The sequence below is a fragment of the Sceloporus occidentalis genome, unplaced genomic scaffold, assembly GCF_023333645.1.
Source record: "Sceloporus occidentalis isolate IW3139 unplaced genomic scaffold, rSceOcc1.0.p SCAF_1, whole genome shotgun sequence".
Lineage (NCBI taxonomy): Eukaryota > Metazoa > Chordata > Lepidosauria > Squamata > Phrynosomatidae > Sceloporus > Sceloporus occidentalis.
The window spans coordinates 148,520,461-148,547,352 of record NW_028316981.1 but is presented as its reverse complement, the minus strand read 5'-3'; the positions used below and the strand labels follow the sequence as shown (position 1 = coordinate 148,547,352).

Here is a 26,892-nt window from a genome sequence, read left to right as displayed (position 1 = left end):
TCAGAGAGTATGTCAATTAGGAGACAGTGATCAACAGTGTCGAAGGCTGCAGACAAATCGAGAAGAATGAGAACAGAGTAAAGGCCATTAGCCTTGACCTGTAAAAGGTCATTCGAGATCTTTGTGAGAGCTGTCTCTGTGGAATGCCTTGGGCGGAAACCAGACTGATAGGGATCAAGGATGGAGTTGGTTTCGAGAAACTTGAGACAGCGCGAATAAACAACCCGTTCCAGAACCTTAGAAAGAAAGGGGAGAAGAGAAATCGGACGATAGCTAGACAAAGAGGAGGGGTCAAGAGAAGGTTTTTTCAGAATTGGGGAAATGAGAGCATGTTTGAAGTCCGAAGGGAAGGAGCCTGTAGAGAGAGAGAGATTGAAGATATGGAGAAGCGAGGGCAGAAAGGAGGGAGCTATAGAGATTAGAAGACGAGTAGGAATAGGATCAAGAGGACAGGTAGCAGGTTTGGAAGAGTTCAGAAGTGTAGAGAGTTCATCCAAGGAGGCAGGAGGAAAGACAGAAAATTTGTTAGGCGAAGGCGATAGAAGATTAGATTTGTTAGGCGAAGGCGATAGAAGATTAAGAACAGAAGAAGAATCAGGAGGGACTATCTCAGAGCGAATAGTGGTAATCTTAGAGATGAAATAGTTAGCAAAGTCATTAGGAGAGAAAGATGAGGAGACAGGAGGAGAGGGAGGTTTAAGCAAAGAGTTGAAGGTGGAGAACAAACGCTGCGGGCACCTCTCATTGGCAGAGATCAATGATTTGTAATAATTCTGTTTAGCCATAGATAGGGCGCGTGAGAAGGACGAAAGAACAAATTTGAAATGGATAAAATCAGCCCACTCTTTGGACTTTCTCCAAAGACGTTCGGCCGCTCTAGAGCAGGACCGGAGAAACTTAATGTTGGGGGTAAGCCAGGGCTGAGGTCTAGTCTTGGAGGAAGAAGTGCGAACAGAGACAGGGGCAAGATGCTTCTTGGTTGCTGCTCAACTGACTGCTTGGTCACTGCTTCCAAGGTGACCGAGTGCAAAGGGAGGAGCTTCTCCCTGGCGAGGAAAGACTCTTTCTGGGGTGGCGAGGGGTGCAGCTGGCTTCCCACTTTTCTCCCTGGTGAAGTCTGAGGGAGACAAAGGACTCTTTAAGTATCGACCCCAGATATGCCTCCCCTTTCTTCCCCAGAGACGTATCTTCCCCACATAGCTTCGGGTTGTTTCTACCACCACCACCCTCTGCAACATTGTTTGACACCACTTTAACTGCAATGACTCAGTTCTACGGAATTCTGGGATTTTTAGTTTGTTGTAGGCACCAGAGCATTCAAATAAATATGAACATTCAACATAATTCATTCAATAAATAGGGACATTCAAATAAATATGAAAGAAACTGTCATAGATCTCTGATTGGTTTTTGGTACTAGACAAATGGCAAAGACAGTGAAGAAGGTGATTGTATAACACAATCTGTAACAACAGTTAAAACTGAGAGCCCTGTTTTTGAAAGATTAAAACACTGCTATAAATGTTTAGATGTTGATTGGATGCAATTTAATGTAATATTTGGGCAGGATATGGAAATGCATAGAATTTATAGAAATAAACTAGGAATTATCACTGGAACCTTAATTTTTTAAATCCTCAATTTCTGTAATGTAGTCTATCTACTTCGATGAACCAAATTCAAGGAGAATGCTGAGTGATGTGACTGAAAGCCCAGAAGATTTACCAGATTGGGTCACGGGAGAGCTGGGGCAAAGCAAGCAGAACACGTCTTGGAAACTTTCTTTTAGAGAGGAGTCTGCTCTGGTAACCTCTCCACCTGTACAAAGGTAAGAACTGGATGGTTATGTATCTTCCACGTTATTCAAATATTACAGGGGTTTTGCACAATACATTGTGCAAAAACAAGTAAAATTTATTACAGTATTTATTAAAAAGAGACACATTTTTGTATGGATAAACTGGATTAGCTGATTCAAAATATAACTAATCTGATATTTATGATCTGCTTGTTTATATTTTTAGATTCATATTTATAGTTCAATTGTAGCCATAATGTATCTGTTTTTCTTTCATCTGCAACTAAATATGACCATTTTTCTACTGAATTTATTTAACATGGTGAATAATGGAATGTGATTTTAAAGTAATTTTTTTTTGTTGGAACAAAATGTTCTGATGACTACTTTTAGGATGACTTTGTATGCTGTTTTGCTTTAATTTCTCTGATTAGTGTGCTGTCCTGCAGTTTGTGGATGGTCAGTTTCACAGAGATTAAATTTAGTTTTTGCTTCAGATACTGTAGGTAACCTTTTTCAACAAAGGAAAGTAGCTCCCCAAGCCAATAGGAAGTATATTTGATAGATAATAATTCACACATGTGTTTTATAGCAATTTATTTATTTGAACTTGAAGTTAATGCTTCAAGTTTCATAGCCAATTGTCCTCTGAAAAACCTTTTCAGTCTTAAAAGTTGATTCCCATACATTCTGTATCATTTTAACAAAACATCTTTTGATTGAAAGCTTATTTGTGGAGTAAGTTTTGTTTTTTCCAGGACATTTTTTGTTACAGGTTGAGTCTTCCTTATCCAAAATGCTTGAGACTAGAAGTATTTTGGAATTTTGGATTTTTTCAGATTTTAGAATATTTGCATATACATAATGAGAAATCTTGGAGAGGATACCCAAGTCTAAATATGTACATCATTTATGTTTTGTATACACCTTACACACATAGCCTGAAGATAATTTTAGACACAACACTTTAAATAATTTTGTACATGAAACAAAGTTTTTGTACATTTAACCATCAGAAAGCAAAGGTGTCACTATCTCATTCAAAATTAATGTTTGAAAGAAATATATGGGGTTTGTTACACATATAGTATATATACACCATTGTAGAAAGTCTTAGTGTATTCAGTGGGATTTTGTTTTTGTTTTGTGCCTTCATGTCATGTCTTTTCAGAAGGGGGTTGCATTTGCCTTCCTCTATGGCTGAGAGAGTATGGCTTGGCCAGGGTCTTTTCCTGGCTGATCGAGGATTTGAACCCTGGTCTCCAGAGCCATAGTCCTGTGCACTACTGCATTAAATATGCATAAGATTGCAGTTTAAACAAAGGCTTTTTCTTCCAGTCTAGTTGCTGAAAGACTCATAGCTACACTTGAAAGCCTTTTGGAACTTATATAAAGTATACAGGCAGACTCCCTGTGCAAATATATTAGTATCAATTTTATAAAAATGAGTTTCTTATGTTTTTGATTATTTTCTTACGTGACGGTAATAATTGACCTGCAATTGAATCAGTGAAACTGCAGAATATTTTCTGGATGAGTTTCTGGTTTCTTTGTGTAAGTCACTAAAATAGTCAGCAGGTGGTGGTGATGTTCTGTTGAACAGTGCTAAAGGCTAGTTTTCTTGCTAGCTTGTTGTTTTGTTAGGATGTTGTTTATAAGTGTGCTGCTACCTCACATCTATTCCGTTCTCACTTGTATTCCTAGATTAGCTAAAAATAATTTCTTCAAAATTAATGAATCATAAGTGTTAAAGGGTTATTTGCTAGATGATAATAATTCTTCAGAAATGGAAGGATATATTTAAACAAAAACATTGTTCCTTGATTTACTGTCCTTTTCAATTATTTATATTGACCTAGACCAGCCTTCTTCACCCTGGCGACTTATGAGTATTTTGAAGTATAAGGTTCTCATCATCTGGGGCTAATATGGCCACTGGGCATAGCTATTAGGGATAATGGGAACTTTGGCCCAACACATTTGAAACAGGGGAAGGCTGGTCTAGGTTGCCCTTTTTGGAATTATTACCCCCCCCCAAAACAAAAAAAAACAAAAACAACCCCATGTGTAGGTGATCTGGTTGTCTACTATTTTGCTAAAGCCCTAGAGAGGAATTGAGGAAAGAAAGTAGAGTAAAGTATGGGGGAAGTATTCTTGTTCTTCAGCTAAAGCTGTGTGGTCCAAGCCTGTGTGTTTCCTGAATTTCTTCAGTTGTGATGAAGATATGCCACTGCAGGCAAACATGGCTGCCTAGCTGGCTGCCTGCTTCTTGAAATATGATAGAAAATTTATTCAAAAACATAGCTGTTTTAGTCTGGATCAGTCCAAACATAAATCTGAGAAAGTAGGGTCAAGTCTATGAAAGCTCATGCTACCATCTTCTTTCTTTCAATTAGTCTGAAAGGTGCTACAAGATCCCTTGGCATACTTAGGGGCAAAACAGACTGCCCCTTTGCGCTGGGTTGGGGTGGCGCAAGAGTGCAGTGCGGTGTTTAGATGCCACATGCTCTGACGGCGCCCCAAACTGGCACTACGCCACCTGCCCGGCCACATGGCGGGCAGCTTTGTGGCACTCTGGTGGCATTGTATTTATACACCACACATTGCAGGAGTGCTGCAAAGCTGCCACAGTGAGGGAAAAGCTGACTTTTTGCTGACTAAAAAAGGAGCAGCATTTTTCTCCTGCTTTTTTGTGCTAGCAAAAAGCTGGGTAGGGGGCATGGTATGCGGTTGCTGTGGCCCTAACATGGTGTTCAAAGGGTCTGTGTCAAGGCGCCCCTTCAATGGCATCTGTTTTGGCCCTTAGTCTGGACAACTGTGCAAAATGATTTTATAGCACCTATGAGTTGCTATAAGTTGGTAGTGTGAACTTTGGTAGACTTAAATTTAATTCACCTAATGCATCCGATGAAGTAGACTTAAGCCTACAAAAGCTTATGCTACCAACTTTTCTCTGAGATAGGGCCGGAACAGACCAGCAGCTTCAGCTGGCTTCAAGCTGGCTTGGGGGCATGGCATTAACACGTGCCATGCCCCCAAGTTGCCGGGAGGTCACACCAGCAATTACATGCTGGGCGACTTGGGATGGTCTTTAGATGCCACATGCCCCAGAGCCAGCAAAAAGCTGGTTCAAGAGGCAATAGGACGGCTTTTTTCTGTCCCACATAGGAGCTCATTTTTTCCGCTTCTATTTAATAATAATAATTTAATTTGTTTTATTTATATACCGCTATTCCAAAGATCATAGCAGTGAACAGCAAGTAAGCTAATTAGCAAGTAAGCTAATTTGCCCCCAACAGTCTGGGTACTCATTTTAGCGACCTCGGAAGGATGCAAGCCTGAGTTGAGCTTGGGCCCTTTGCTGGTCTTGAACTCGCAACCTTGTGGTTTTGAGTGAATGGCTGCAGTATAGGCATTTAACCACTGCGCCACCAGGGCTCCTTTGGGGCGGATGCTGGCTGGATTCGGGCTACACACTGTTTCCTCACATCCCAATCCAACCTTAATTGCGGCAGCTCCAAGCCACCCCTTAGTCTGAAAGATGGTATGAAATCCCTTTGCATGGAAAATTTGTTACAGGAAAAAAAAGCGGTCAAGACGGATCTCTTCCGGCAGGCCTTTCCAGATTAACCATCCCGGCCCAGGTTCCCTGATTCCCTCATTCCTCCCGTGGCCCCATCTTAGTGATGGTTGAGGATCAACAGAGGGATATCAGGGTTTTTAGTTTTTAATTGTTGTTTTTATGCATTGATATTGTGTTTTTAACATGTTATACTGTTTAATACTGTCTTAAGGGGGGGAGGGATAAAGTGTTTTTAATTGTCATATTTTATATTTTACTGTTGTTAACCGCCTGGATTGGTTTGCCAGAGGGCGGTATACAAATAATTATTATTATTATTATTATTATTATTAAAAAAACCTGGAAACAGGAGAGTGTCATATTATTGTCTTGTTATTAAATTATAACTATCATTTCCATAAAACAAAGTCAAAGATGGGGGGGAGGTGTGAAGGGGAAAAATCAGAACATGACCATTATCACCATCTAAGATTGTGTTTTGTGTTTTTAGATTGTTTTTAAGGTTTTTTTTAATAAAAAGAGTAATGTCCTTAAAAATGTTTTTATTTTTGTATTGTTTTAATTGGTTTTTATTTGCACTGCATTGAGAGACCTTGTGGGCTGGGAGGTGATACAGAAATATGTTAAATAAGAGAGCCATGTTCAAGAAAACAGTTTGCTAAAACACAGAAAATGTTGAAGTTCCTAGTGATTTCTAGTTAAGTAAAATATGTACGAAGCATGCTGAGCCATGTTCCGAAACATCTTGACATATTCTGTTGATAGCAGCTAGAACTTGCTTTAAGATACAAAGAACAAGCGTGATGCACAGGTGTTGTTATTAACTTTGAATCAACTTCATGGTGGCCCTGTGGAAGAGATATCTCCAAGACCCTGTGCTCAGCCTCTCTGCTCAGGTCTTTCAGCTCCAGGCCCATGGCCTCCCTGATCAAGTCTAACCAGCTGGCATGTAGACTTCCTCTCTTTCTGTTGCCTTCCATCCTTCCTAGCGTCAGTGTCTTTTCTAGTGATGCATTCTTCCTTATGATATGACAGCCTCAATTTAGTCATCTTGGCTTTCAAAGAGAGTTCAGGCTTGATCTGTTTTAGAACCCATTTGTTTGTCTTCTTGGCTAACCTTGGTATCTTCAGCACTCTTCTCCAGCACCACATCTCAAATGAGTTGATTTCCTTCTTATCTGCTTTCTTCACTGTCCAGCTCTCACATCTGTATGTGGTGATGGGGAATACAATGATGATCTTCATTTTAGTGTTCAGAGGTGTCCAGTTCTTTCATAGCTGCCTTTCCTATTCCTAGTCTCCTGATTTCTTGACTGCAGTCTCTGTTCTGATCACTGTATGACTGTTTAGGTTTTTTGTTGTCTAGAATGAATTCTTGTAGTTCTTCTGAGGTCATTTTTAAAAATGTTCAACGTTAATCTAATCTTGGCACTTTCCTCCTTCTCTGCTTTCTGCTAGTAGTATTGTGTCACCATCTTAGGCTGTTAATGTTCCTACCTCTCATCTTCACTCCTGCCTCTGAATCTAAGCCTGCTCTGTGTACAATATTTTATGCATACAGGTTGAATGAACAGGGTGATAGTATTCAGGTATATCTCAGGTATACATCAGTAAACAAAGAAAGAAGCTCCATTTTACAAAGTGTTTTTATACCCTCCCAGCCCTACTTTTTTGTTATCTGACTTGTTAGATGTTTGTAGCAGCATTAATATTGGATGGATGGTGTAGGAGAGCTAGAAAAGTATAGATTTTTTTTCATGCCAGCTTGCAGCAGTGCGTCTGCAGTAAACAATGCAATAAAGCTTGAGCTAGGAAGGAGGGTTCTGCTTGCTTACAGAAGGCAAGATAAACAGCAGCTGCCTCTTTGTGTCAGCTGCCTCAGAATCTTTTATCGAAATTGGAAAAACAGCAAAATTTAGATTGTCCACTATTACCAGGGACAAAATGTGGAACAAATTCGAGACCAAACTGTAAGACAACTGCAGGACAAAACTCAGCCCAAAATGTAGGACATTTAAGAAAAATGGCGGACCTACATTTTGGACTGAGTTTTGTCCTGCAGTTGTCCTACAGTTTGGTCTCGAATTTGTCCTACATTTTGTCCCTGGTAATAGTGGACAATTATGGCAACCCTAGATAAAAGGGACAAACAGATAAGCCTGCCTCATCAGATTTCCCTCAGTATAGATCATAGATGTGTAAATCTGGTCATTAAAATGGAAATAATAACAAAAGAGGCAAATGAATGAAAAAAATAATAATCCCAGGATACATTTTGCAAGGAGCCTTCAAGTGGACTCTAGAAGGTCCAAAATATTTTTGTCGTCTTATGCAAGGCTTACCTGACCCAGTTGCCTCATTTCACATGAGCATATTGTTAGTTTTGAATACGTCGACTTCTTTTTTTGGTGGTGTTTGGTGGTCCCATGCTATTTCTGCTTCTGGTATCAAAGTTTCTGTTAGAAGTAGTGTCCAGAAACACATCTAATTTGTTAACTGGAATACCTATAATGAATACTAGGAGCTGCAGTGCTACCCTCAGTATTCCTTGCCTGAAAAAGCACTATAAAATTCATGGAGTTGCCATAAATCAGCAGATAGTTTGAAGGTGTTTACATGCGCACAATGCCTGTATATAAAACATCCAGTGGTAGCTGTGTTAACCATATAGCAAATCCTATCAAAAATCCACCAAAGAATGATGCACAATATGCATGTTGCAAGTTTTCGAAGCTCCGCTGGCTTCTTCATCAGGCAAGGTGTTAAAAACCATACAGGAGGGAGAAAAATGAAGTTACAGGCCTGCATTTTGCTGCTTTTTTCTCAGTTCAGATGGTATGGAGGGGTATTACTTGAAGGTTTGCACCTCCTCTTTCTGGCCATGTGGTTGCTTGGAGATTCTCAAAGTTCAGAAAATTTAACATCCATTTGTAACTCAAAAAAGATACTTCCTTTGATGGCATTCACAAGGATGGTGAAATATTTCATTGCAAAGGAAGTATCTTTTTTGTGTTGTAAATGGATGTTAAGTGTCCTGGACTTTAAGAATCTCCCAGTTGCCACATAGCCAGAAGGAGGAGGTACCAACATTCAAGAGAGGAATTGAAAGAAAGAAAGTAGAGTGAAGTATGTGGGAGAAGGAGGAAAGGAAAAGAAGGGGAAAGTATAGGGGAGAGAAGGTAGAATGCGGGAGTGATTGCAGAGGGAAGGATAAGGAAGGAGAGTAAGAAAAGGGAAAAAGAAAGTGGATACAGAGGAGAAGAGATAGATTAGAAATATTTAGTGGAAGTGGATATGAATGATTCATTGTGAGTGTATGATAGGGCTATTTAGAATAAATGAATGAAGATTTATTGTTTAGAATATATTAAAATTTATATTTAAAAAAACACGATATTGATTTGTCAGGTTGTAATTGCTAGGAATTAGAGTTCCTTTGGAGTATGTATGTATGTTTTTTGTATTATGGATGGTATAGTTGATTGATACATGTTTTAAATATATATGTTTAATAAAGTTTTTTTAAAAAAAACAAATTTATTTAACAATTAGAAGAAAATAGAATATTTAAAAATCAATCTTCAAACTTTCTGCTTAACACCCATTTCTTTTAGCCTCCCTGTTATGTGCTCTCACATTCTGTTATGTCTGATCTTTGCTGCATTTGTTTTGGAAATCCTTTGCTAGAAGTAGATCCTGTGATTCTTGAGCTGCATATGCCAGCCACTGGTAACACTACTATTGAAGCTTCCTACAACATAGTAGTTTGTTCCAGTCCATCCTTTGTGAATTTCATTCATTTGTTTCATAGTCAAAATGATAGACCTTTGACATAATATGTAGGTAAATCCTCACTAGTGTGTAGTAACCTCATCGAAACCTAATTAGAAGTCTAATTAAATAGATTAAAAAGAAAGTGGTTCTTAGAACTAGCAGTCTTTGTAACGATAGCATTAGTATGAAATATAACAAGATACTATGTATATTTCTAACATGTTTTAATAATTTGTTTAACAATTAGAAAAAAACCCAAAATGTGTAAAAATGAAACATTAATAAAATATTAAATAGGCGTTTTTGTTTTTGTTTTCATCTATTATTTAGTCAGATAGAAAGTTTGCTTATAGTCTTGTGTACACATCCTCTATAATATCACAATTGATTTTATCAGGAAGGCTACTATGCAGATAGTATATTAAGCACTGCAGTTTTAAAAGGTTTGTCCAAATATGTTTTGTAGTACTGATATCTCTGATTATGATGATAGGAGCTATTGTAAAAAAAAAATGTGATTACACATTGGGAATAGCAAGCTATTGATAAAAATATGCCCAGTCGCCTCTCCATTTTTGCGGACTTCAAATTATTATTATTATTATTATTATTATTATTATTAACCTTTATTTATGAAGCGCTGTAAATTTACACAGCGCTGTACATGCAATCTTTTTAGTTAGATGGATCCCTGTCCTCGGGCTTACAATCTAAAAAGACATGACACAGAAGGAGAAGGGAGTGGTGGAGGGAAAGGGGATGAGGTCCAGCAGTTCCTCTCTACCTCCGAGGCCTGGACCAAGGCAGATGGACTGGAGGGAGGGCTTGGCTTCATAATGGATGGTTAATCTTCTTCCAGGGAAAATACATACTCTCAAGTAGGATAATACATATACAGTACACAGCAATACAGGAAATGGTTCGATAAACAGGCACCAAACGAACATCAAATAGTAAGCGACAATTATGCAATGCCTGGGAAGGCTTCTCTGAACAGGATGTGTCCTTTGCCTGTTTGTGCTTGGCAAAAGGAGGGGGACAAAATGGGGCGTGTGCACACTGCCATTCAAGCCAATGGGGCTTGAATACTGGCGATTTTCCATTTTCATGGTGAGATCTGGAATGGATCCCGAAAATGGAGGGGCTACTGTATTTCACCAGGAAAAACTAAAAGTGGAAGAGAAAATAATAAGAGAATATATAGTCGGCCCTTGGTATCTGTGGGAGATCCATTCTGGATTCCCCCATGGGTACCAAAATCTTTGGATGCTGAAGTCCCATTGTCCTCAATGGTAGTGTGGCATTGCCTTCACCTCCTCTTCCTCCCTGCCACCTCTACCTCTTCCTCCTCCCTCTTCCTTGCCACCTCTTTCTCCTCCTCCCATTGCTGCCGCCTTCACCTCCTTCCTCCTATTCCCACCACTGCCGCCGCCTCCTCCTTCCTCCTCCTTCCCACTGACTTTACCTCTTCCTCCTCCTCTTCCTATCGCTGCCACCTCTGCTTCCTCCCCCCTCCTCCTCCCTCTTCCTTACCGCCTCTTCCTCCTCCTCTTCCCGCTGCTGCCTCTGCCTCCTCTTCTGCCTCCTCCCTCCTCCCTCCTTTTCCTCTTCTGCCACCCCCCCATGTGGGTTTGCTGTCCATGGGTGCTGGGATCTGCAGTTGACAAGTCCATGGATACCAAGGGCAGACTGTACCACTACTGTTTTTGGGATTGTTGTTTTTTTTTTTAGTTTTAAAATTATATATGGGGGAGATGTGTCAGTAGCTAGTAAAGTTGTATTTTAAGATAGCCTAATTTTCTGTATTACTCACAACAGGGAGCAGCATTCATATAATGGAAAACCTGCACTAAAGACACATTCTTTGAGTCCTTCACATATGTCAGTAGATGACCACTCCCAATTAAAGACGCTGGTAAGATATTTCTAATATTTGCAGTAAAACTGTCATTGAAGGTTATGAGTACAGATATATTTCAGTTAATAAAATAGATATGTTTCTGGGCATTACTACTTTTACTATAAAATTTTATACCACTGGCAAAAATAAAATGGGAAGAATAAGGATAGGGTCCTACACTACAAAAAAAGATAAAATTTAACATGCTTCTGCCAACTTTTTTTCCATAACAAACAATGCACATATGTGAAATGAAATAGTGTTGCAGTGGTCAGAAAGGTTTATGCAATTCTAGGCTGCATCAATAGGGGCATGATGTCCAAATCGAGGGAAGTAGTAGTGCCATTCTGTTCTGCTTCAGTTAGATTTCACATAGAATATTGTGTTTTGCTGTTGGCACTGTTAAGGAAAAAGCAACATGGGATATATAGTGAAAGAAATAAAACATGTATGTGAGAGTCAGGGTGACTCAGCAGAAGCAATTAGGAGCCACACAGGTGTAAAAGGTAATGTAATTAACAAGTCCTAAATGCCAAGGACAGAAATGTAAAGTGGATAATTGAACACACCTGAGAATTGTTAAGTGGACAAGGTGAAATGATGAAATCATTAATTGTGGGTAGTAGTAGTGGGTAGTATTGGAGTAGTGAGGAGTTGTGTTGGATAGTTTTGGAGCTGTATATAGTAGAATAAAGTAGATCTTTTATATAAGACTACTGAGTTGTCTGGTGTCTTGGGTGAAGATACAAGAGTCAAGAGCCTGAAGAAATGGGAAGACTTCTGTGGAAGCAAGAGTGAGAAGGCTTGGAGAGTTTGTCAGGGTCTTCAGCCTATTCTCTGTAACTCTGCTGCTTTAGAGCAAAGCTTTAACCACTGACCAAAACTGGTCAGCGCCGGTGCGTAACAAGGTGGTGAGTTCGAGCCAGAGGTGAAGAGCTACAACTCCCATCATCCCTGACAAGGCTTATGGGCCCAGTTACTGCAGCACCCAGCATCCACAGAAGCTGAAAGTTCCAGAGAGTGGAAGACAGTTTTGTGGAAGACAGATCAGAGCAAGCTGTTTGCGCTGCACTGATAAGCTCCGTGAGTAACTCCTCCTGTGTTTTGATTAAGCCCGAAAGGGGTCAGCTGTGCATACTCAGAAGGACTGTGTCAATTGAGTCACTGCACAAATTAAGATGGAGATTTTGAAGTTTAGTAAATTGAGCAGAAGCAACTACTCCACCTGGAAGATTTATGCCCAGTCTCTACTAGTAAAAGAAAGTTTGTGGGCCACAGTTGAAGCCGGGCTGCCAGCAGATCCTAATGCAGCCACGAAAGAGAAAGGTAACAAAGCCAAAGCTTGTCTTTTTCTAATGCTGGAAGAAGACTTGATTAATGACATCAGAGATAAGGAAACCGCGAAAGATGTTTGGGACACTCTGCAGCGTTTACACACTCCTTCAACTGCCTTTGCAAAAATGCTATGGTCTAAGAGAATTTATAGGCAGAAGATGGAAAAAGGGCAGTGTGTGATAGAACATTTAAAAACAATGCAAAACTTGTTTGTGCAGGCTGAGCTAAGAGGAGTAGAAATAAGTAGAGAACAGCAGTGTTATATTTTGATTGAATCATTAGACCCTACTTGGGGCAACATCACCAATGCTTTGCAAAACTTACCGGCAGAAGAACTGACGAGAGACTTAGTTGTGGCCAGGATTCTGGAAGAAAACCAGAGGAGGTTGTCTGAGAGGAATGACGCAGCAACTTCTAAGAGCGTGCCAAGTGAGCAAGCCAAGCCTGATGTGCGTGGGCTGGACCAGGCAGCTTCTTCGAGGGAGCAAAGAAAATGTTTCTACTGTAAGAGGATAGGACATCTGCAGAGGCACTGCAAGCAGTTGGCTGCTGACAGAAGCAAGCAAGAAAGCAGATGGCAACCACGGCACGACCAGAGGCAGAAGCAGTCCAAGCCGCCATTTTTGAAGGACAATAGAAATAATAATAAGGTGTTTGCAACCATGATTAAGGAAAAACAAAATGCAAACTCCAAATGGCTTGTAGATTCAGGAGCTTCGACCTCCATGTGTAATAACATTAATTTAATAAGTGATAAGAAGCCAGCAAATGTAAATGCTGTAGTTTTGGCTGATGGGAATGAGCTCAGTACTGTAAATCAAATGGGGACAGTTTACATTCCAGGGCTAAAAGAAAACTTTAATGATGTTTTGCATGTAAAAGAATTAGAAAACAATTTGTTATCAGTGAGCAGATTAACAGACAGAGACTACATAGTCACATTTGAAAAGAATCTGTGTAAAATAACATTGAATGGGGAATTGCGTGGCATAGGCTTGAAAAAGAATAAGCTTTATTTCTTAGAAGAAAATGTTGATAATTACAAGGTAGAGAATGCTAACAATATTGATAATGTACCAATGCACAAAGACTGCATACATGAGCTCCATAGAAAATTTGGCCATGCAAGTTTCAAGTGTTTAAAGAATTTAATAAGCATGTGTCCAGATTTAAAAGTAGCAGAATGTAAAAATCATTTAGACTGTACTGTTTGTAATCAAGTGAAGGTCAGAGCTTTTCCAGTTGCTAAGAAATCCAAAAGAATTGCTCAAAGACCATTTCAGTTTGTACATGCTGATGTAGCCCAAGCAAATTGTTTGTCTTTAGGAGGAAGCAAATATTTCCTAGTAATTGTGGACAGATATTCAAGATATGCTTTTGTAAGAATATTGAAAAATAAGTCTGATGCTGGGCAAAGTTTGAAAGCATGGGTAAGGATGATTGAAAGACAATTTGATAGCAGAGTTGGGACAATTGTTACAGATAGAGGTGGCGAATTTTTAAACAACCAGCTGTATAATTGGTTTCAGAAGGTGGGGATAAGACATGAAACCACCAACCCTGCTTGTCCTAATGAGGATGGTTTAGCAGAAAGAAAAATCCAGGACATTAAAAGGATATCTGCTTGCTTGATGGCAGATGCGGGGGTTGGAGACAGCTTCTGGGGTGAAGCAACTCTGACTGCCATACACATAAGCAACAGGTTGTATCATTCTGAGATTGAAGACATTCCCTACAGGGTATTGTATGGGAGAGTGCCAAATTTCAAATATCTAAGAGTTTTTGGACAGTATGCACATGTGTACATACCTGCTTGTTTTAGGAGAAAAGGAGAACCAAAAAGTAAAAGGCTAATGTTTTTAGGATACTGAGGGAATAGCTACAAGTTTCTTTTGGGAGGAAGAGAAGTACAGTACTCCAGGTCTGCAAATTTTGAAAGACATGCTGGCTGGGACAAGCTGCATGCCAACAAAGAAGTGTTCTTGAGGTTAGGAAGCTCAAGTGAGCAGGAAGCCCAGACTGAACCAACTTCAGGAAACGGAGGGGTTTCAGTCAAGCCAGAAGCCTCTACTAGCAGTAGTGGTAGTACCTCTGATGGGGAGACACAAACAAGACCAGTAACCACTAGAATGACAGAAGACAAAAGATTTAGCCGAAAAACAACCACTTCTAGTGCAGACAGTGATGAAGAGAGAGGCAGATCGACAGAATTCATATCCAGGCGTAGTCACAGAGTTAGGAAGTCACCAGATAGGTTTGTTGTGACACAGGCAAGAGCTTGTACAGTTGTAGAAGAGCCTAAGAGTTTTGAAGAGTTAGAAACTTTTTCTAGGGAAGAACAGGAAAGATGGTGTGAAGCAATGGATAGTGAATTTAGTTGCTTGGTGAACAAAAATGTGTTTGAAATTGTTGATAGACCCAGAGATAAGAAAGTGATTGGCTTTAAATGGGTGTATAAGAGAAAGGAAATGCCTGATGGTAGTGTAAAGTACAAAGCAAGATTGGTAGCTAAGGGTTTTGCACAGCAACAGTATGAGAATTTTGATAAGACTTATTCTCCAACAGCAAAGCCAGAAAGTTTGAGAATGGTGTTAGCTGTAGCAGCAAGAAGGAATTTAGTTGTTGAACATTTTGATTTTGAAACAGCTTATTTAAATGCAAATTTAGATGAAGAAATTTTTATGGAACAGCCACAAGGTTTTGAGGAGAATGGAAGTCAGAAAGTTTATAGATTGAAGAAGGCATTATATGGTTTAAAACAGAGTGCCAGAGCTTGGAATTTGTGCATTAATGATGAGTTAGTTAAGTTAGGATACAAAAGAAGCATTGCAGATGCTTGTGTTTATACAAAAGGAGACATAGTGCTAGTGATTTATGTGGATGACTTTTGCGTGGCAGCAAAGTCAAAACAGGAAATAGAGTCAGTGAAAAAAGAATTGTCTGAAAAGTTTGTTTTAAAGGATCTAGGTTTGTTGAAATCTTATTTAGGCATTAATGTTGAATGGACACAAGAAGGACATTGTTTACTAAGCCAGAGAAAGAAGATTGAGAATTTGATTGAAAAATGTGGTCTACAGAATGCTAAGACAGTTAGAGCTCCAATGACAACTGGTTTCGTTTCTGAACCAACAACAAGAGATTTTGAGGATAAGACTTTTTTCAGGAGCATAATAGGATCTCTACAGTTCATTTCTTGCCACACTAGACCAGACATTTCGTATGCTGTGAACGTTTTATCTAGAAGACTTTGTGATCCTAAAGTTGAGGATTGGACAGCTGTAAAACACTTGTTAAGATATTTGAAAGGGACCCTAGACAAAAAGTTAATCATCAGAAGCAGTAATGCAGATTTAGATTGCTTTGTAGACAGTTCATTTGCTTCAGAATTAGAAGACAAGAAATCAGTTACAGGAATGATAATCAAGTATAGTGAAAGTCCAATAGTATGGAGAAGCAGAAAACAGACTAACGTAGCATTAAGCACATCTGAAGCAGAATTTGCAGCTTTGAACAAAATTGTGAACGAGGTACAATGGCTTGAACAATTGTTAAATGACTTAAACGAAAATTTCAGAGTACCTGTAGAAATTCAAGAAGATTCGCAATCATGCATAGCAATGGCTGAAACAGAAAGTTTGAAAAACAGAACCAAATATGTGGGTGTAAGGTACCAAAATGTAAGAGACATGGTTCAAAAAGGAGAAATAGAGTTGAGGTACATAGAAACACAAAATAACATAGCAGATTTGTTTACAAAAGCTTTAACAGTGGAAAAACATGAAAGGTTAACACAAATGGTTGGAATGACATTGTAAGCCACATACAATATTTTATTTCGGAGGGGATTGTTAAGGAAAAAGCAACATGGGATATACAGTGAAAGAAATAAAACATGTATGTGAGAGTCAGGGTGACTCAGCAGAAGCAATTAGGAGCCACACATGTGTAAAAGGTAATGTAATAAACAAGTCCTAAATGCCAAGGACAGAAATGCAAAGTGGATAATTGAACACACCTGAGAATTGTTAAGTGGACAAGGTGAAATGATGAAATCATTAATTGTGGGTAGTAGTAGTGGGTAGTATTGGAGTAGTGAGGAGTTGTGTTGGATAGTTTTGGAGCTGTATATAGTAGAATAAAGTAGATCTTTTATATAAGACTACTGAGTTGTCTGGTGTCTTGGGTGAAGATACAAGAGCCAGCTGGATCCTGAAGAAGTGGGAAGACTTCTGTGGAAGCAAGAGTGAGAAGGCTTGGAGAGTTTGTCAGGGTCTTCAGCCTATTCTCTGTAACTCTGCTGCTTTAGAGCAAAGCTTTAACCACTGACCAAAACTGGTCAGTGCCGGTGCGTAACAAGGTGGTGAGTTCGAGCCAGAGGTGAAGAGCTACAACTCCCATCATCCCTGACAGGCACAACCATTCAAAAAGGATATTGACAAGGTGGAACTGCAGAGGTGGATGATCAAGATCATGCAGAAGTTTGGAAACTAAATCCTGTGAGGAACAAGTTAAGAAGCTGAGTATGGCGGGTTATAAACCGCTGCTTTGAGGCGGTCTGCCGCCGCCGCCGTTTGCTCCGTGCAGGAGCCGCAGCAGCCATACCGCGTGGCTCCTGCACGGACCGATAAAGAAGCTCCAAAATGGAGCTTCTTTAAGTGGCGCCTCTGTGATGTCGTGAGGCACCAGGGGCGCATTCGCGACATCACAGACGCCGCGACACGTTCGGACGCACAGCGTCCGGTACGTAAAGATGGCGCCGGCCGTGTGGAACGGCCGGCGCCATATTGTACGGACAGTGTCCGTATTAGAGCCAGGGGCGTCTAGAAGAGATGCCCCTTTTTTAAAATGGGACGTCCTGCGGACGTCCCAAGTGGCGGTTTGTAACCCGCCTATGTTTAACTTGGAGAAGAAATTGCTGAGAGATTACATGGTTGTTGTGTTCCTTCAAGTTATTTTTGAGTTATGATGACCCTAAGGTGAACCTATTTGAGGGTTTTTTTGGCAACACAAAAAATTTTGGTTCAGAGAGGGTTTCCCTTTGCCTTCCTCTGAGGCTGAGAGAGTGAGACTTGCCCAAGGTCAGCAAGTGGGTTTTCCTGCTGAGTGTGGATTTGATCCCCGCTCTCCAGAATCTTAGGCCAGCGCTCAAGGCACTCTTATGTTTAGCACTTACGTTTAAACATTAGGAAGAACTTCTTTACTGGAAACACTGTTTGACAGTGGAATAGACTGTTTTTGAACGTAGTATGCTATCCTTCTTTGGAGGTCTTTATGTAGAGATTTGATGGGCATCTTTCAGGAATGCTGTAATGTGTGTTCTTACATGGTGGAGGCTGAACTAGACGGCCTTTGTTATCCCCTCTAAGTCTATGTTTCTGTGTTATCCAGGTCAGTCAAGCTTTGATAAGTAAACATAGACATTGGCTGCATCCTAACTCCAGAAATAATCCAGTTTGACACCACTTTAGCTGCCTTGGCTCAATGCTATGGGATTCTGGAAATTGTAGTATTATGGGACATTTAGCTTTCTCTGTCAGAGAGCTCTGGTTCCACAACAAACTACGATTCCAAGAATTCCATAACACTGATCCATGATTGTTAAAATGGTGTCAACCTGGATTATTTCTGCAGTGCAGATGCAGCCATTTTGAACCATGTAGAGATCACTTGAAAACTTCTTCCAAAATGTATCCTGGTGACTTTTTCTTTCACCTGCCTCTTCTTTTCTTACAGTTTCCATACATTTGGTTGCTAAATTTATATATTGATTCTTTTTTAATATGGTGGATGTAGCTGGTAAGGCAGGCTTATCTGCTCTCCATTTGCTCTCCGTTTTGCTGTTCATACATACTCAGCAAGGGATTCTGGAGATAGTTGATGTTTACCTTTCTTGTTGTTGGTAGGCATACATGGCTATAGTAAGAATAGTATTATTTTCTATCTTAAGCTTTCTTTTTTGTATTGTTTACTCCAGGCACACTGCTACAACCTGATACCAAAGTCTGTGCTGCGCCAGTCTTCCTTCACTGTGTTCTGAGTGATGTTGTTGGTAGAAAAACTTCCAGTTAGACAGAGGATGAGCAGGAAGGGGAATTGGAGAGATGTAAAGAGTCTTTGTAAAAAGGCACTTCACTTGCAGAGGCTTTGTTAACTGAGGAATGCCTGTACTTGATAGAATTGCCAATTTAGGCAGAGTGACCAGTTGGTCTGAGACAGTATCTAACTAATGATTTGCTTTTGACACTAATTTTGCAAGAGAAAGCATTTTTTTGTTCTGCATGTCAATAATTGAGCTTTCAAGAAGTCTGTCTTGGAGATGTTCTTCTGAATTTTCTTCAGAATATCATAGCTTGACAAATGAGCAGTTGGGCAGAAGAAACCCTGTCAAGAAAACTATTTTTGGTAACTTTAATGCAGTAGAAGCAAATGATTAAAACTATGAACAATCTGAGGAGAAGTTTTTGTTGAGGATCATTTGTTCATGTACACAGGCATAGGATTATGCTGGAGCTCTAAAAATCCCATATTGCATTAAGAGGTGTGTATTTTCAAGACATAGATCTGTTTGAACTAAATGAAACTAAAAAAGTTAGTAGTTTTGCAGAAAACGAATTTCCAACATAGGGCAGTTTTTTCCTTTAAAATTAAGAATTTAACCTTTGCTTTTTGTCAATTTTTGTTACCATTGTTTTCTGTAAACATTCAATATTCCAGGAGGATCATTGCTGTTTGAAAAAAAGTTCGTTGGATGACAGTGACTTTGAAGCTCGTTTCAACAGCTGGAATCTTGGGGTAAACTAACTTTCATTTGTTGGCTTCAGAAGAAAATGTATTGTTTTTAGCGTCAGCATTTGGCAGGGTTCCTAAGACTGGACATAAGCATCTACTTAAAGTCTGGAAAGGAACTGGAATAAATCTTTAAAAGTTTCAGGTTTAAGCAAGGTAGTTGTCAAAATAGACATCTCAAGTCAAGCTGACATTAACATATTCTATTTCATTTATACTGTATATGGTGCCATGAATTGGTAACATTGTGGTGTAGTAGTTTGACCTTTGGACTGTGACTCATCCAATGGGTTTCCCACTCAGCTATGGAAACCCATTGGGTGAGCTTGAGTGAGTCACACACTCACTCAGAAAACTCCATGAAAGGTAGGAACAAGACATTTCTACCAGGATCTAATACTGCTTGTTTTCATGTTTCCTCATTTATCCATGGAACCCACTGGATGATCTTGGGTGATCACACTCATCCAGAAAACCCCTCATTAGGTACAAACAAGACATTTCTGTCAGGATCTGATATTGCTCATTTGTGCCTTTAATACTCCATTTATACTCCATGTTGAGTTTTTGGCCTAAATCCAAGTGTTATTCTGTGGCAGAGCAGACTCATGAATCAGTAAGGACTTTGTAGATTAGCAGTTATGTAAATCACATTGATTCAGTAGGTTTGCCCTGTTTGGAATTAGGAACTGCATTGCACTCTTTCGATTTAGCTCGTTGCCCAAAGCATTCTGTTGACCAGAGGCACTTCCTTCAATCAATCTTGCTCTTTTTGATTTTGCTTTGAAATGTTTATTTTTTTACTTCTAGGAGACAAGCTGGAATATTTCCACTAGCTAGCTCCTCTCCATCCCTCCAGGCAGCAATAGCCTTGGGCCTTAGAGTCTGTTAGAGGGAAGGGGAGAGCATGGGACTATCGAAGCTAGTGCATTGCTTTTTAGCACTGACACCCAAATTGCCTTTAAAAGAGATGTGGAAATGGGCATTCTGCTGTGTGATCACCTTGGGAGAGGAATGCAAGATACGTTAGCACTGGGGTTAATTGCAGATGGTGAAGAAAGCACCATCATGGGAAGCTGGAAGGGTGCTGTTTTAATTAGTGGTTTGAAGTGGGCATCTCTGTTGCCTGGCTGTAAGTTGGGAAGCAGATTTGGGGGTGTAGGGTTGTTTCTCAGAACATCACCTGTTTTTCTTGAAATGAGAACTTACCCCATGGCAGTACTGTGTTTGTGCCCTACGTAGTTTTTTGAACAGCAATATGGCAAATGGTCCAGAACATTAGTGACCCCCGCTCTAGGTTTTGATGTTGAATGAAGTAGTGCCAATTAGCTGTTGTTTTTTTACAGAGTAGCTTTCCACTGGGTTTTATAGAATCGATGATGTGATGGCATATCTATAGGTTGCTTACCGAACCAAAGTCATGCTTCTTCAAGAGTGTGACAGTATTCTCCAGGATATATATGCTTGGATGCCTCATAAGGACAACAGTAACAGCCATAAGCTCTTTCCATTTCTGATGGTAAAAGGTCTTCTTATATGTGTCGACCACTAGTTTACAATGGTAAAAAATGGTACACTATAAAGCATCTCAGTGAACTGGAAAATCTATGGGTCAAGAGAATCCATTAAAAAAAAATCAAATGATTTAAGTCAGTAATTCCTAAAGTGAGTGGTACACCCCCTGAGGAATGTGGAAGGATCCGGGGGGAAGTGCAAAGAGGGCTGTAGTGGGGTGGTGAGAGGAAATGGGGGTGGCAGGGGGGCCGTCAGGAGCCCTGGTGGCGCAGTGGTTAAATGCCCTAGTGGTGCAGTGGTCCTGCAGTCACAACTTTGTAAGTTTGATCCTAGAGGAGGGCTCCAAGGTCCACTCAGCCTTCCATCCTTTCGTAGGTCAGTAAAACGAGCACCCAGTTTGTTGGGGGCAATTGGCTTAAAGATTGTAAACCACTTAGAGAGTGCTGAGTTCGCTGATAAGTGGTATAGAAATGTACTTGCTATTGTCAGAGTATTAGTGTGCAGGAAAGTCAAGGGGAACTAGCAGCTTTTAGGATCATGGTGGAGATAAAACGTCTTTTCAGGGTCACCAAACACATGACAACACAGCCTTGCTAAATATTTTGTGTGATGGTGTCCCCTGTTCTTTGCTTGCCCACATGAGTTCGCTTCCTTACTAGTGTCTTTTGCTAGTATTGGCAGTTAGAAAACTCTTGTGGGACATGGGCACAGGGCATCACTTTTGTAGCTCAGAGTGACACCATTTTGGGACAGACTGGAGCAAAGATTTAGAGCACATGGTGGTGGGGGAGAAGTGGAGGCAAAAAGGAGCTTTCAAATTTGGGACCCTGCTTCATCTTTGTGAGCTTTACTGGGACTTGGCTAGCAGGTTGGAGTTGCACTGCTGCTCCTGCTTTCTTTTATCAGATGGGCTAAGAGAAGAGGTAGCAGAAGAAACAATTTTTTGTGAGATAGCAGACACTTAAAACTGTGTAGGGAAGACATTATCTGTGCTCAGTTCTTGGAAACAGTCCTTTGTTTTGGAGCAGCTCCTGTAATTAAGCTCTCTCCCTTTCCAGCCCACACCAGTTTCTAGTCCAGAGCACATGGCCTCTGTAAATCCCCTACACACACACCAGCTGTGCCTTTCTGTGTCCCTCCTCTCTAGGGAGAAGCTTCTCCCTTGTACCTGGTCTACCTCGGAGTAGCAACTGAGCAGCTGCCTCAGCAGCAACCAAGAGGCTTCTTTTCTGCACTGGCCTTTGTTGTAAGGCTGGCACAGGTGAGAAGCTTCTTGGTTACTGCTCAGCCAGCTGCTTAGTTGCTGCTCCCAGGATGATTGGGCACAAAGGGAGTTGCAACTGAGCAGCCAGTCAATCAGCAACCAAGAAGTCTCTTGTCTGCGTCGGGCTTACCTTCAAGGCTGGCATAAGCAAGAAGCTTCTTGGTTGCTGCTCAGCCAACTGCTTGGTGACTGACTGCAAAGGGAATAGCAACCGAGATTGGTTGTTCTGAATTTGCAGTAGAACACTAGACCCGATATAAAAACAACAACACCATGGCTTAGTGGTTAAGATATGATGGTCGGAAGATCAGAAGGTTGGCAGTTCAGGGCCCGAGTTCTGCATGATGGGATGAGCTCCTGTCACTAGTCCCAGCTTCTGCCAACCTAGCAGTTTGAAAGCATGCAAATGCAAGTAGATAAATAGGTACCACTTAAGTGGGAAAGTAATAGCATTCAGTGCAGTCATGCTGGCTGCATGATGACCAGAGCAGTCCTCGGACAACGCTGGCTCTTCAGCTTAGAAATGGAGATTAGCACCGCCCCCTACAGCCGGTTATGACTAGACATTCATGTCAAGGGACTACTTTTATCTTTTAAGGCAAGCCTATCACAGGGTTTTCTGAGGCTGAGAGTGTGTGACTCATCCAAGGTCACCCAGTAGGTTTTCATAGCCAAATGCAGAATCGAACCCTCATCTCCACAGTTGTAATCCAAAACTCAAACCACAACACCTAAAATTCCTCTAATTATTCCACCTAGTGACTGCATATTAAATCACATGATAGATAAAATTACATGTGCGTACCCCACATTTTAACAACCATGTAGCTGAATAGAAGTTCCTTAAGGCAGTACTCTAGAACTGGCTCTGCAGATAGGAGTTGAACTACCTTGCCTCTTCTTCCCATTCCCCAGAGCTGGTCCAGGAAGACATTTGACCTTACACAGTGGGCCCTTGTTATCTGCTGGAGTTTGGTTTCAGGATCTACCGTGGATACCAAAATCCATGGATACTCAAGTCCCGTTAAATACAGTAGCATAGTAGAATGGCCTCCCTTATATAAAATGGCAAAGCCAAGGTTTGCTTATTGGAATTTTGGAATATTTTCAATCCGTGGATGCTTGAATCCGTGGATAGAAAATCGTGGATATGGAGGCCTGACTGTATATCTTCAGCACTCAGAAATGTGAACGCTCTTAAATGGTAGGAAGAGCTGGTCTCCATCAGATTGTTAGACCTGATGTTTCTGTAGCAGCTAGCACTGTCCTGGATCCGCCACAGAAAACAGCATCTTTGTGGGAGTGAAGACCAGCTTTTAAAAAATAAAATAAAATAAAATCCTTCACCTTCCATTTCTGCTGACCTCTCTGCAAATGCTCCCTGTTAGTAATTTCCTTCCTTCCATCCTTCTTTCATGTGTTTCAGGGGGGGAAATGGTTTGATAGTTAGTAATTTGGTATGCCTTCTGAAGATATTGCACCAGCTGCTATTTTATAAAGGCTGAAGAGGGTGACACAGTCACAAATGTCAGAACAAATGATACTGGAAATGAACATGTGAGAAACTTTTTTGAGGCTCTTTTAAGGTACAGCAAAAATGTTGAATTGTTTTCAAAGAAAAAGCTCCAGAAATAAAATGGCTTTTAATTGAAAAAAAATTCAGAATATCGGCAAATAAGTCTGAATATAAAGTCACACTTAGTAGTAATTAATAGTCAGATTCTGAACAATGATGAAAATAATTCTGCTTGTCTGATGAGTCTTAAAGTTTGGTTTTTTGGAGTGATACGTTGCCATTCCACTTAAAAGATATCGCTTGAAACTGGGAGTTTCAAACCTGTGTTCAGTGTGGCTTTAGAGAATCCATTGTCTATAAATATATATATATATATCTATATATATCTATATATATATATATATATATAAAATCATAGAGTTGGAAGAGACCACAAGGGCCATCCAGTCCAACCCCCTGCCATGCAAGAAATCACAATCAAAGCATCCCCGACAGATGGCCATCCAGCCTCTGCTTGAAGACCTCCAAGGAAGGAGACTCCACAACACTCTGGGGGAGTTTGTTCCACTGTCGAACAGCCCTTACTGTCAGGAAGTTCCTCCTAATGTTGAGGTGGAATCTCTTTTCCTGCAGTTTGCATCCATTGCTCCGGGTCCTAGTCTCTGGAGCAGCAGAAAACAAGCTTGCTCCCTCTTCAATATGACATCCCTTCAAATATTTGAACAGGGCTATCATATCACCTCTTAACCTTCTCTTCTCCAGGCTAAACATCCCCAGCTCCCTAAGTCGTTCCTCGTAGGGCATGGTTTCCAGACCTTTCACCATTTTAGTTACTCTCCTTTGGACATGCTCCAGTTTCTCAATGTTCTTTTTAAATTATGGTGCCCAGAACTGGACACAATATTCCAGGTGGGGCCTGACCAGAGCAGAATATAGTGGCACTATGACTTCCCTTGATCTAGATGCTATACTTCTATTGATGCAGCCTAAAATCGCATTGGCCTTGTTAGCTGCCGCATTACATTGTTGACTCATGTTCAACTTGTGGTCTACTTGGACTCCTAGGTCCCTTTCACACGTAGTTTCATTCAGCCAGGTGTCCTCCATCCTATATCTGTGCTTTTCGTTTTTCCGCCCTAAGTGCAGTACCTTACATTTCTCCATGTTGAATTTCATTTTGTTAGCTATGGCCCAGTTTTCTAGTCTGTTCAGGTCATTTTGAATCTTGATCCTGTCCTCTGGGGTATTAGCTACTCCCCCTAATTTGGTGTCATCTGCAAATTTGATAAGTATGCCCCCAATTTTGTCCTCCAAGTCATTGATAAAGATGTTGAACAGCACTGGGCCCAGGACAGAGCCCTGTGGGACCCCACTGGTCACTTCTCTCCAGGATGAAAAGGAGCCATTGTTGAGCACTCTTTGGCTTCGGCCAGTCAACCAATTACAAATCCATGTAATAGTTACCTTGTCTAGCCCACATTTTACAATCTTGTTTGCAAGAATATCATGGGGAACTTTGTCAAAGGCCTTGCTGAAATCAAGATATACTATATCCACAGCATTCCCTTCATCTAACAAGCTGGTAATTTTATCAAAAAAAGAGATCAGGTTTGTCTGGCATGACTTGTTTCTCTGAAACCCATGTTGACTTTTTGTGATTATGGAGTTGCTTTCTAGAGGTTCACAGACTCTTTGTTTAATTATCTGCTCTAGAATCTTTCCTGGTAGTGATGTCAGACTAACTGGACGATAATTGTTTGGATCCTCTTTCTTCCCCTTTTTGAAGATAGGGACAACGTTTGCCCTCCTCCAGTCTGCTGGCACTTCTCCTGTTCTCCAGGACTTCTCAAAGATTGTTGCCAATGGCTCCGATATTACATTTGCCAGTTCTTTTAATACCCTTGGATGTAGTTCATCTGGTCCTGGAGACTTATATTCGTTTAGGTTAAACAGGCATCCCTGTACTATCTCTTTGCTTATTCTGTGGTGAAATTCCTCTTTTCTGTCCTCTGCTCCATTATCCTCAGGTTGAGTTCCCTTTGCCTATCTATATCTATATCTATATCTATATTTATATCTATATATATAGAGAGAGTCCTTCTCAACAATTGTAAGTCTTGGGCCGGGGCAATGTGTGACCCTACAGAAGTTGTATAGTATTCCTCACCACTGAAAAGGATGACTAGGACTCATAGCACATGCAGTCAAGCAACATCTGGAGGGTTTCATTTTGTCCACCCTGATTTATGTACTTATACCAACAATTTAAATATATGCTTGTAAGCAGGAATCCAAAAAAAAATTACATTAGTCAGGTCCAAAGGGTTTACCAGTGTGCTGTTGCTGCTCAGTAAAAATAGTGTGCCATTACATTGTGATTCAGTGTTTTCAAGGTCCCTTTCATATTGAAAGTGGTTGTCCAGTAGCCATGCAAGATGACTGGAGAGCTGCAGTTCAAAAAACCTACCGTATTTTCCGACGTATAAGATGATTTTTTGACCCTCTAAAATTGGGTCAAAAGTCGGGGGTCGTCTTATACACCGGGTTAAGCCCGGCAACAAGAGAGCCCCGCGGCCCGGTGCGCTCACCTGACCTGTTCCGCTCCGCTGCCAGCCTCCTACTGCCTTCCAGGCCTCTGGAGGCCTTCTGAAGCTGGCAGCCCTGTGCAGGCTTCAAGGGGCCTTCAGAGGCCTCTTCAAGCCGGCAGCCCCGTGTAGGCTTCAAGGGGCCTTTGGAGGACTCTTGAAGCTTGCACGCGTGCATGCAGCTATCTCCCGGCTTCAAGGAGCCTCTGGAGACCTGTGAAGCCGGCAGCCCCATGCAGGCTTCAAGGGGCCTCCGGAGGCCTCTTGAATCCAGCAGCCCCGCATAGGCTTCAAGGGGCCTTCAGAAGCCTTTTGAAGCCTGTGCGCATGCGCGCGGCCATCTCCCAGCTTCAAGGGGCCTCCGGAGGCCTGTGAAGCCGGCAGCTCCGCGTAGGCTTCAAGCGGCCTTCGGAGGTCTCTTGAAGCCTGCACACATGTGTGCGGCCATCTCCCGGCTTCAAGGGGCCTTCACAGGCCTCTTGGAAGCTGGCAGCCCTGCGCAGGCTTCAAGGGGCCTTCGGAGGCCTCTTGAAGCCTGTGCGCGTGGCCAGCTCTTGGCTTCAAGGGACCTCCAGAGGTCTCTTGAAGCCTGTGCGCACGGCCGGCTGACAGCTTCACAGGCCTCTTGGAAGCCTCTTGCAGCCTGCGCGTGTGCGCACGGCTGGCTGCAGGCTTCACAGGAAGAGGGGTAGTCTTATACAGTGAGTATATCCTAAAGTCTATATTTTTATTGAAAAAGTTGGGGTTCATCTTATACGCCGGAAAATACGGTATTCCAAACTACCTTGAGAATATTGAAATAGTTGGACAGTTTTTTGTATTGTGGCTATTGATTA

At 41.1% G+C, this 26,892-nt stretch overlaps 1 protein-coding gene across 11 annotated transcripts in view; it reads left to right on the top strand.

The window, feature by feature from the left end:
- Nucleotides 1-26,892, top strand: part of CEP112 (centrosomal protein 112) — a 402,980-nt gene that overhangs the window by 9,510 nt on the left and 366,578 nt on the right. For 10 of the 11 annotated variants that reach the window (XM_089540765.1, XM_089540808.1, XM_089540799.1 and 7 more), the window contains exons 4-6: nt 1,656-1,828; nt 10,974-11,070; nt 19,105-19,182. In XM_089540765.1, the coding sequence (XP_089396891.1) occupies nt 1,656-1,828; nt 10,974-11,070; nt 19,105-19,182 (348 nt within the window). The remainder of the gene's footprint in view (nt 1-1,655; nt 1,829-10,973; nt 11,071-19,104; nt 19,183-26,892) is intronic. The other variant, XM_089540791.1, reaches the window with a different exon arrangement.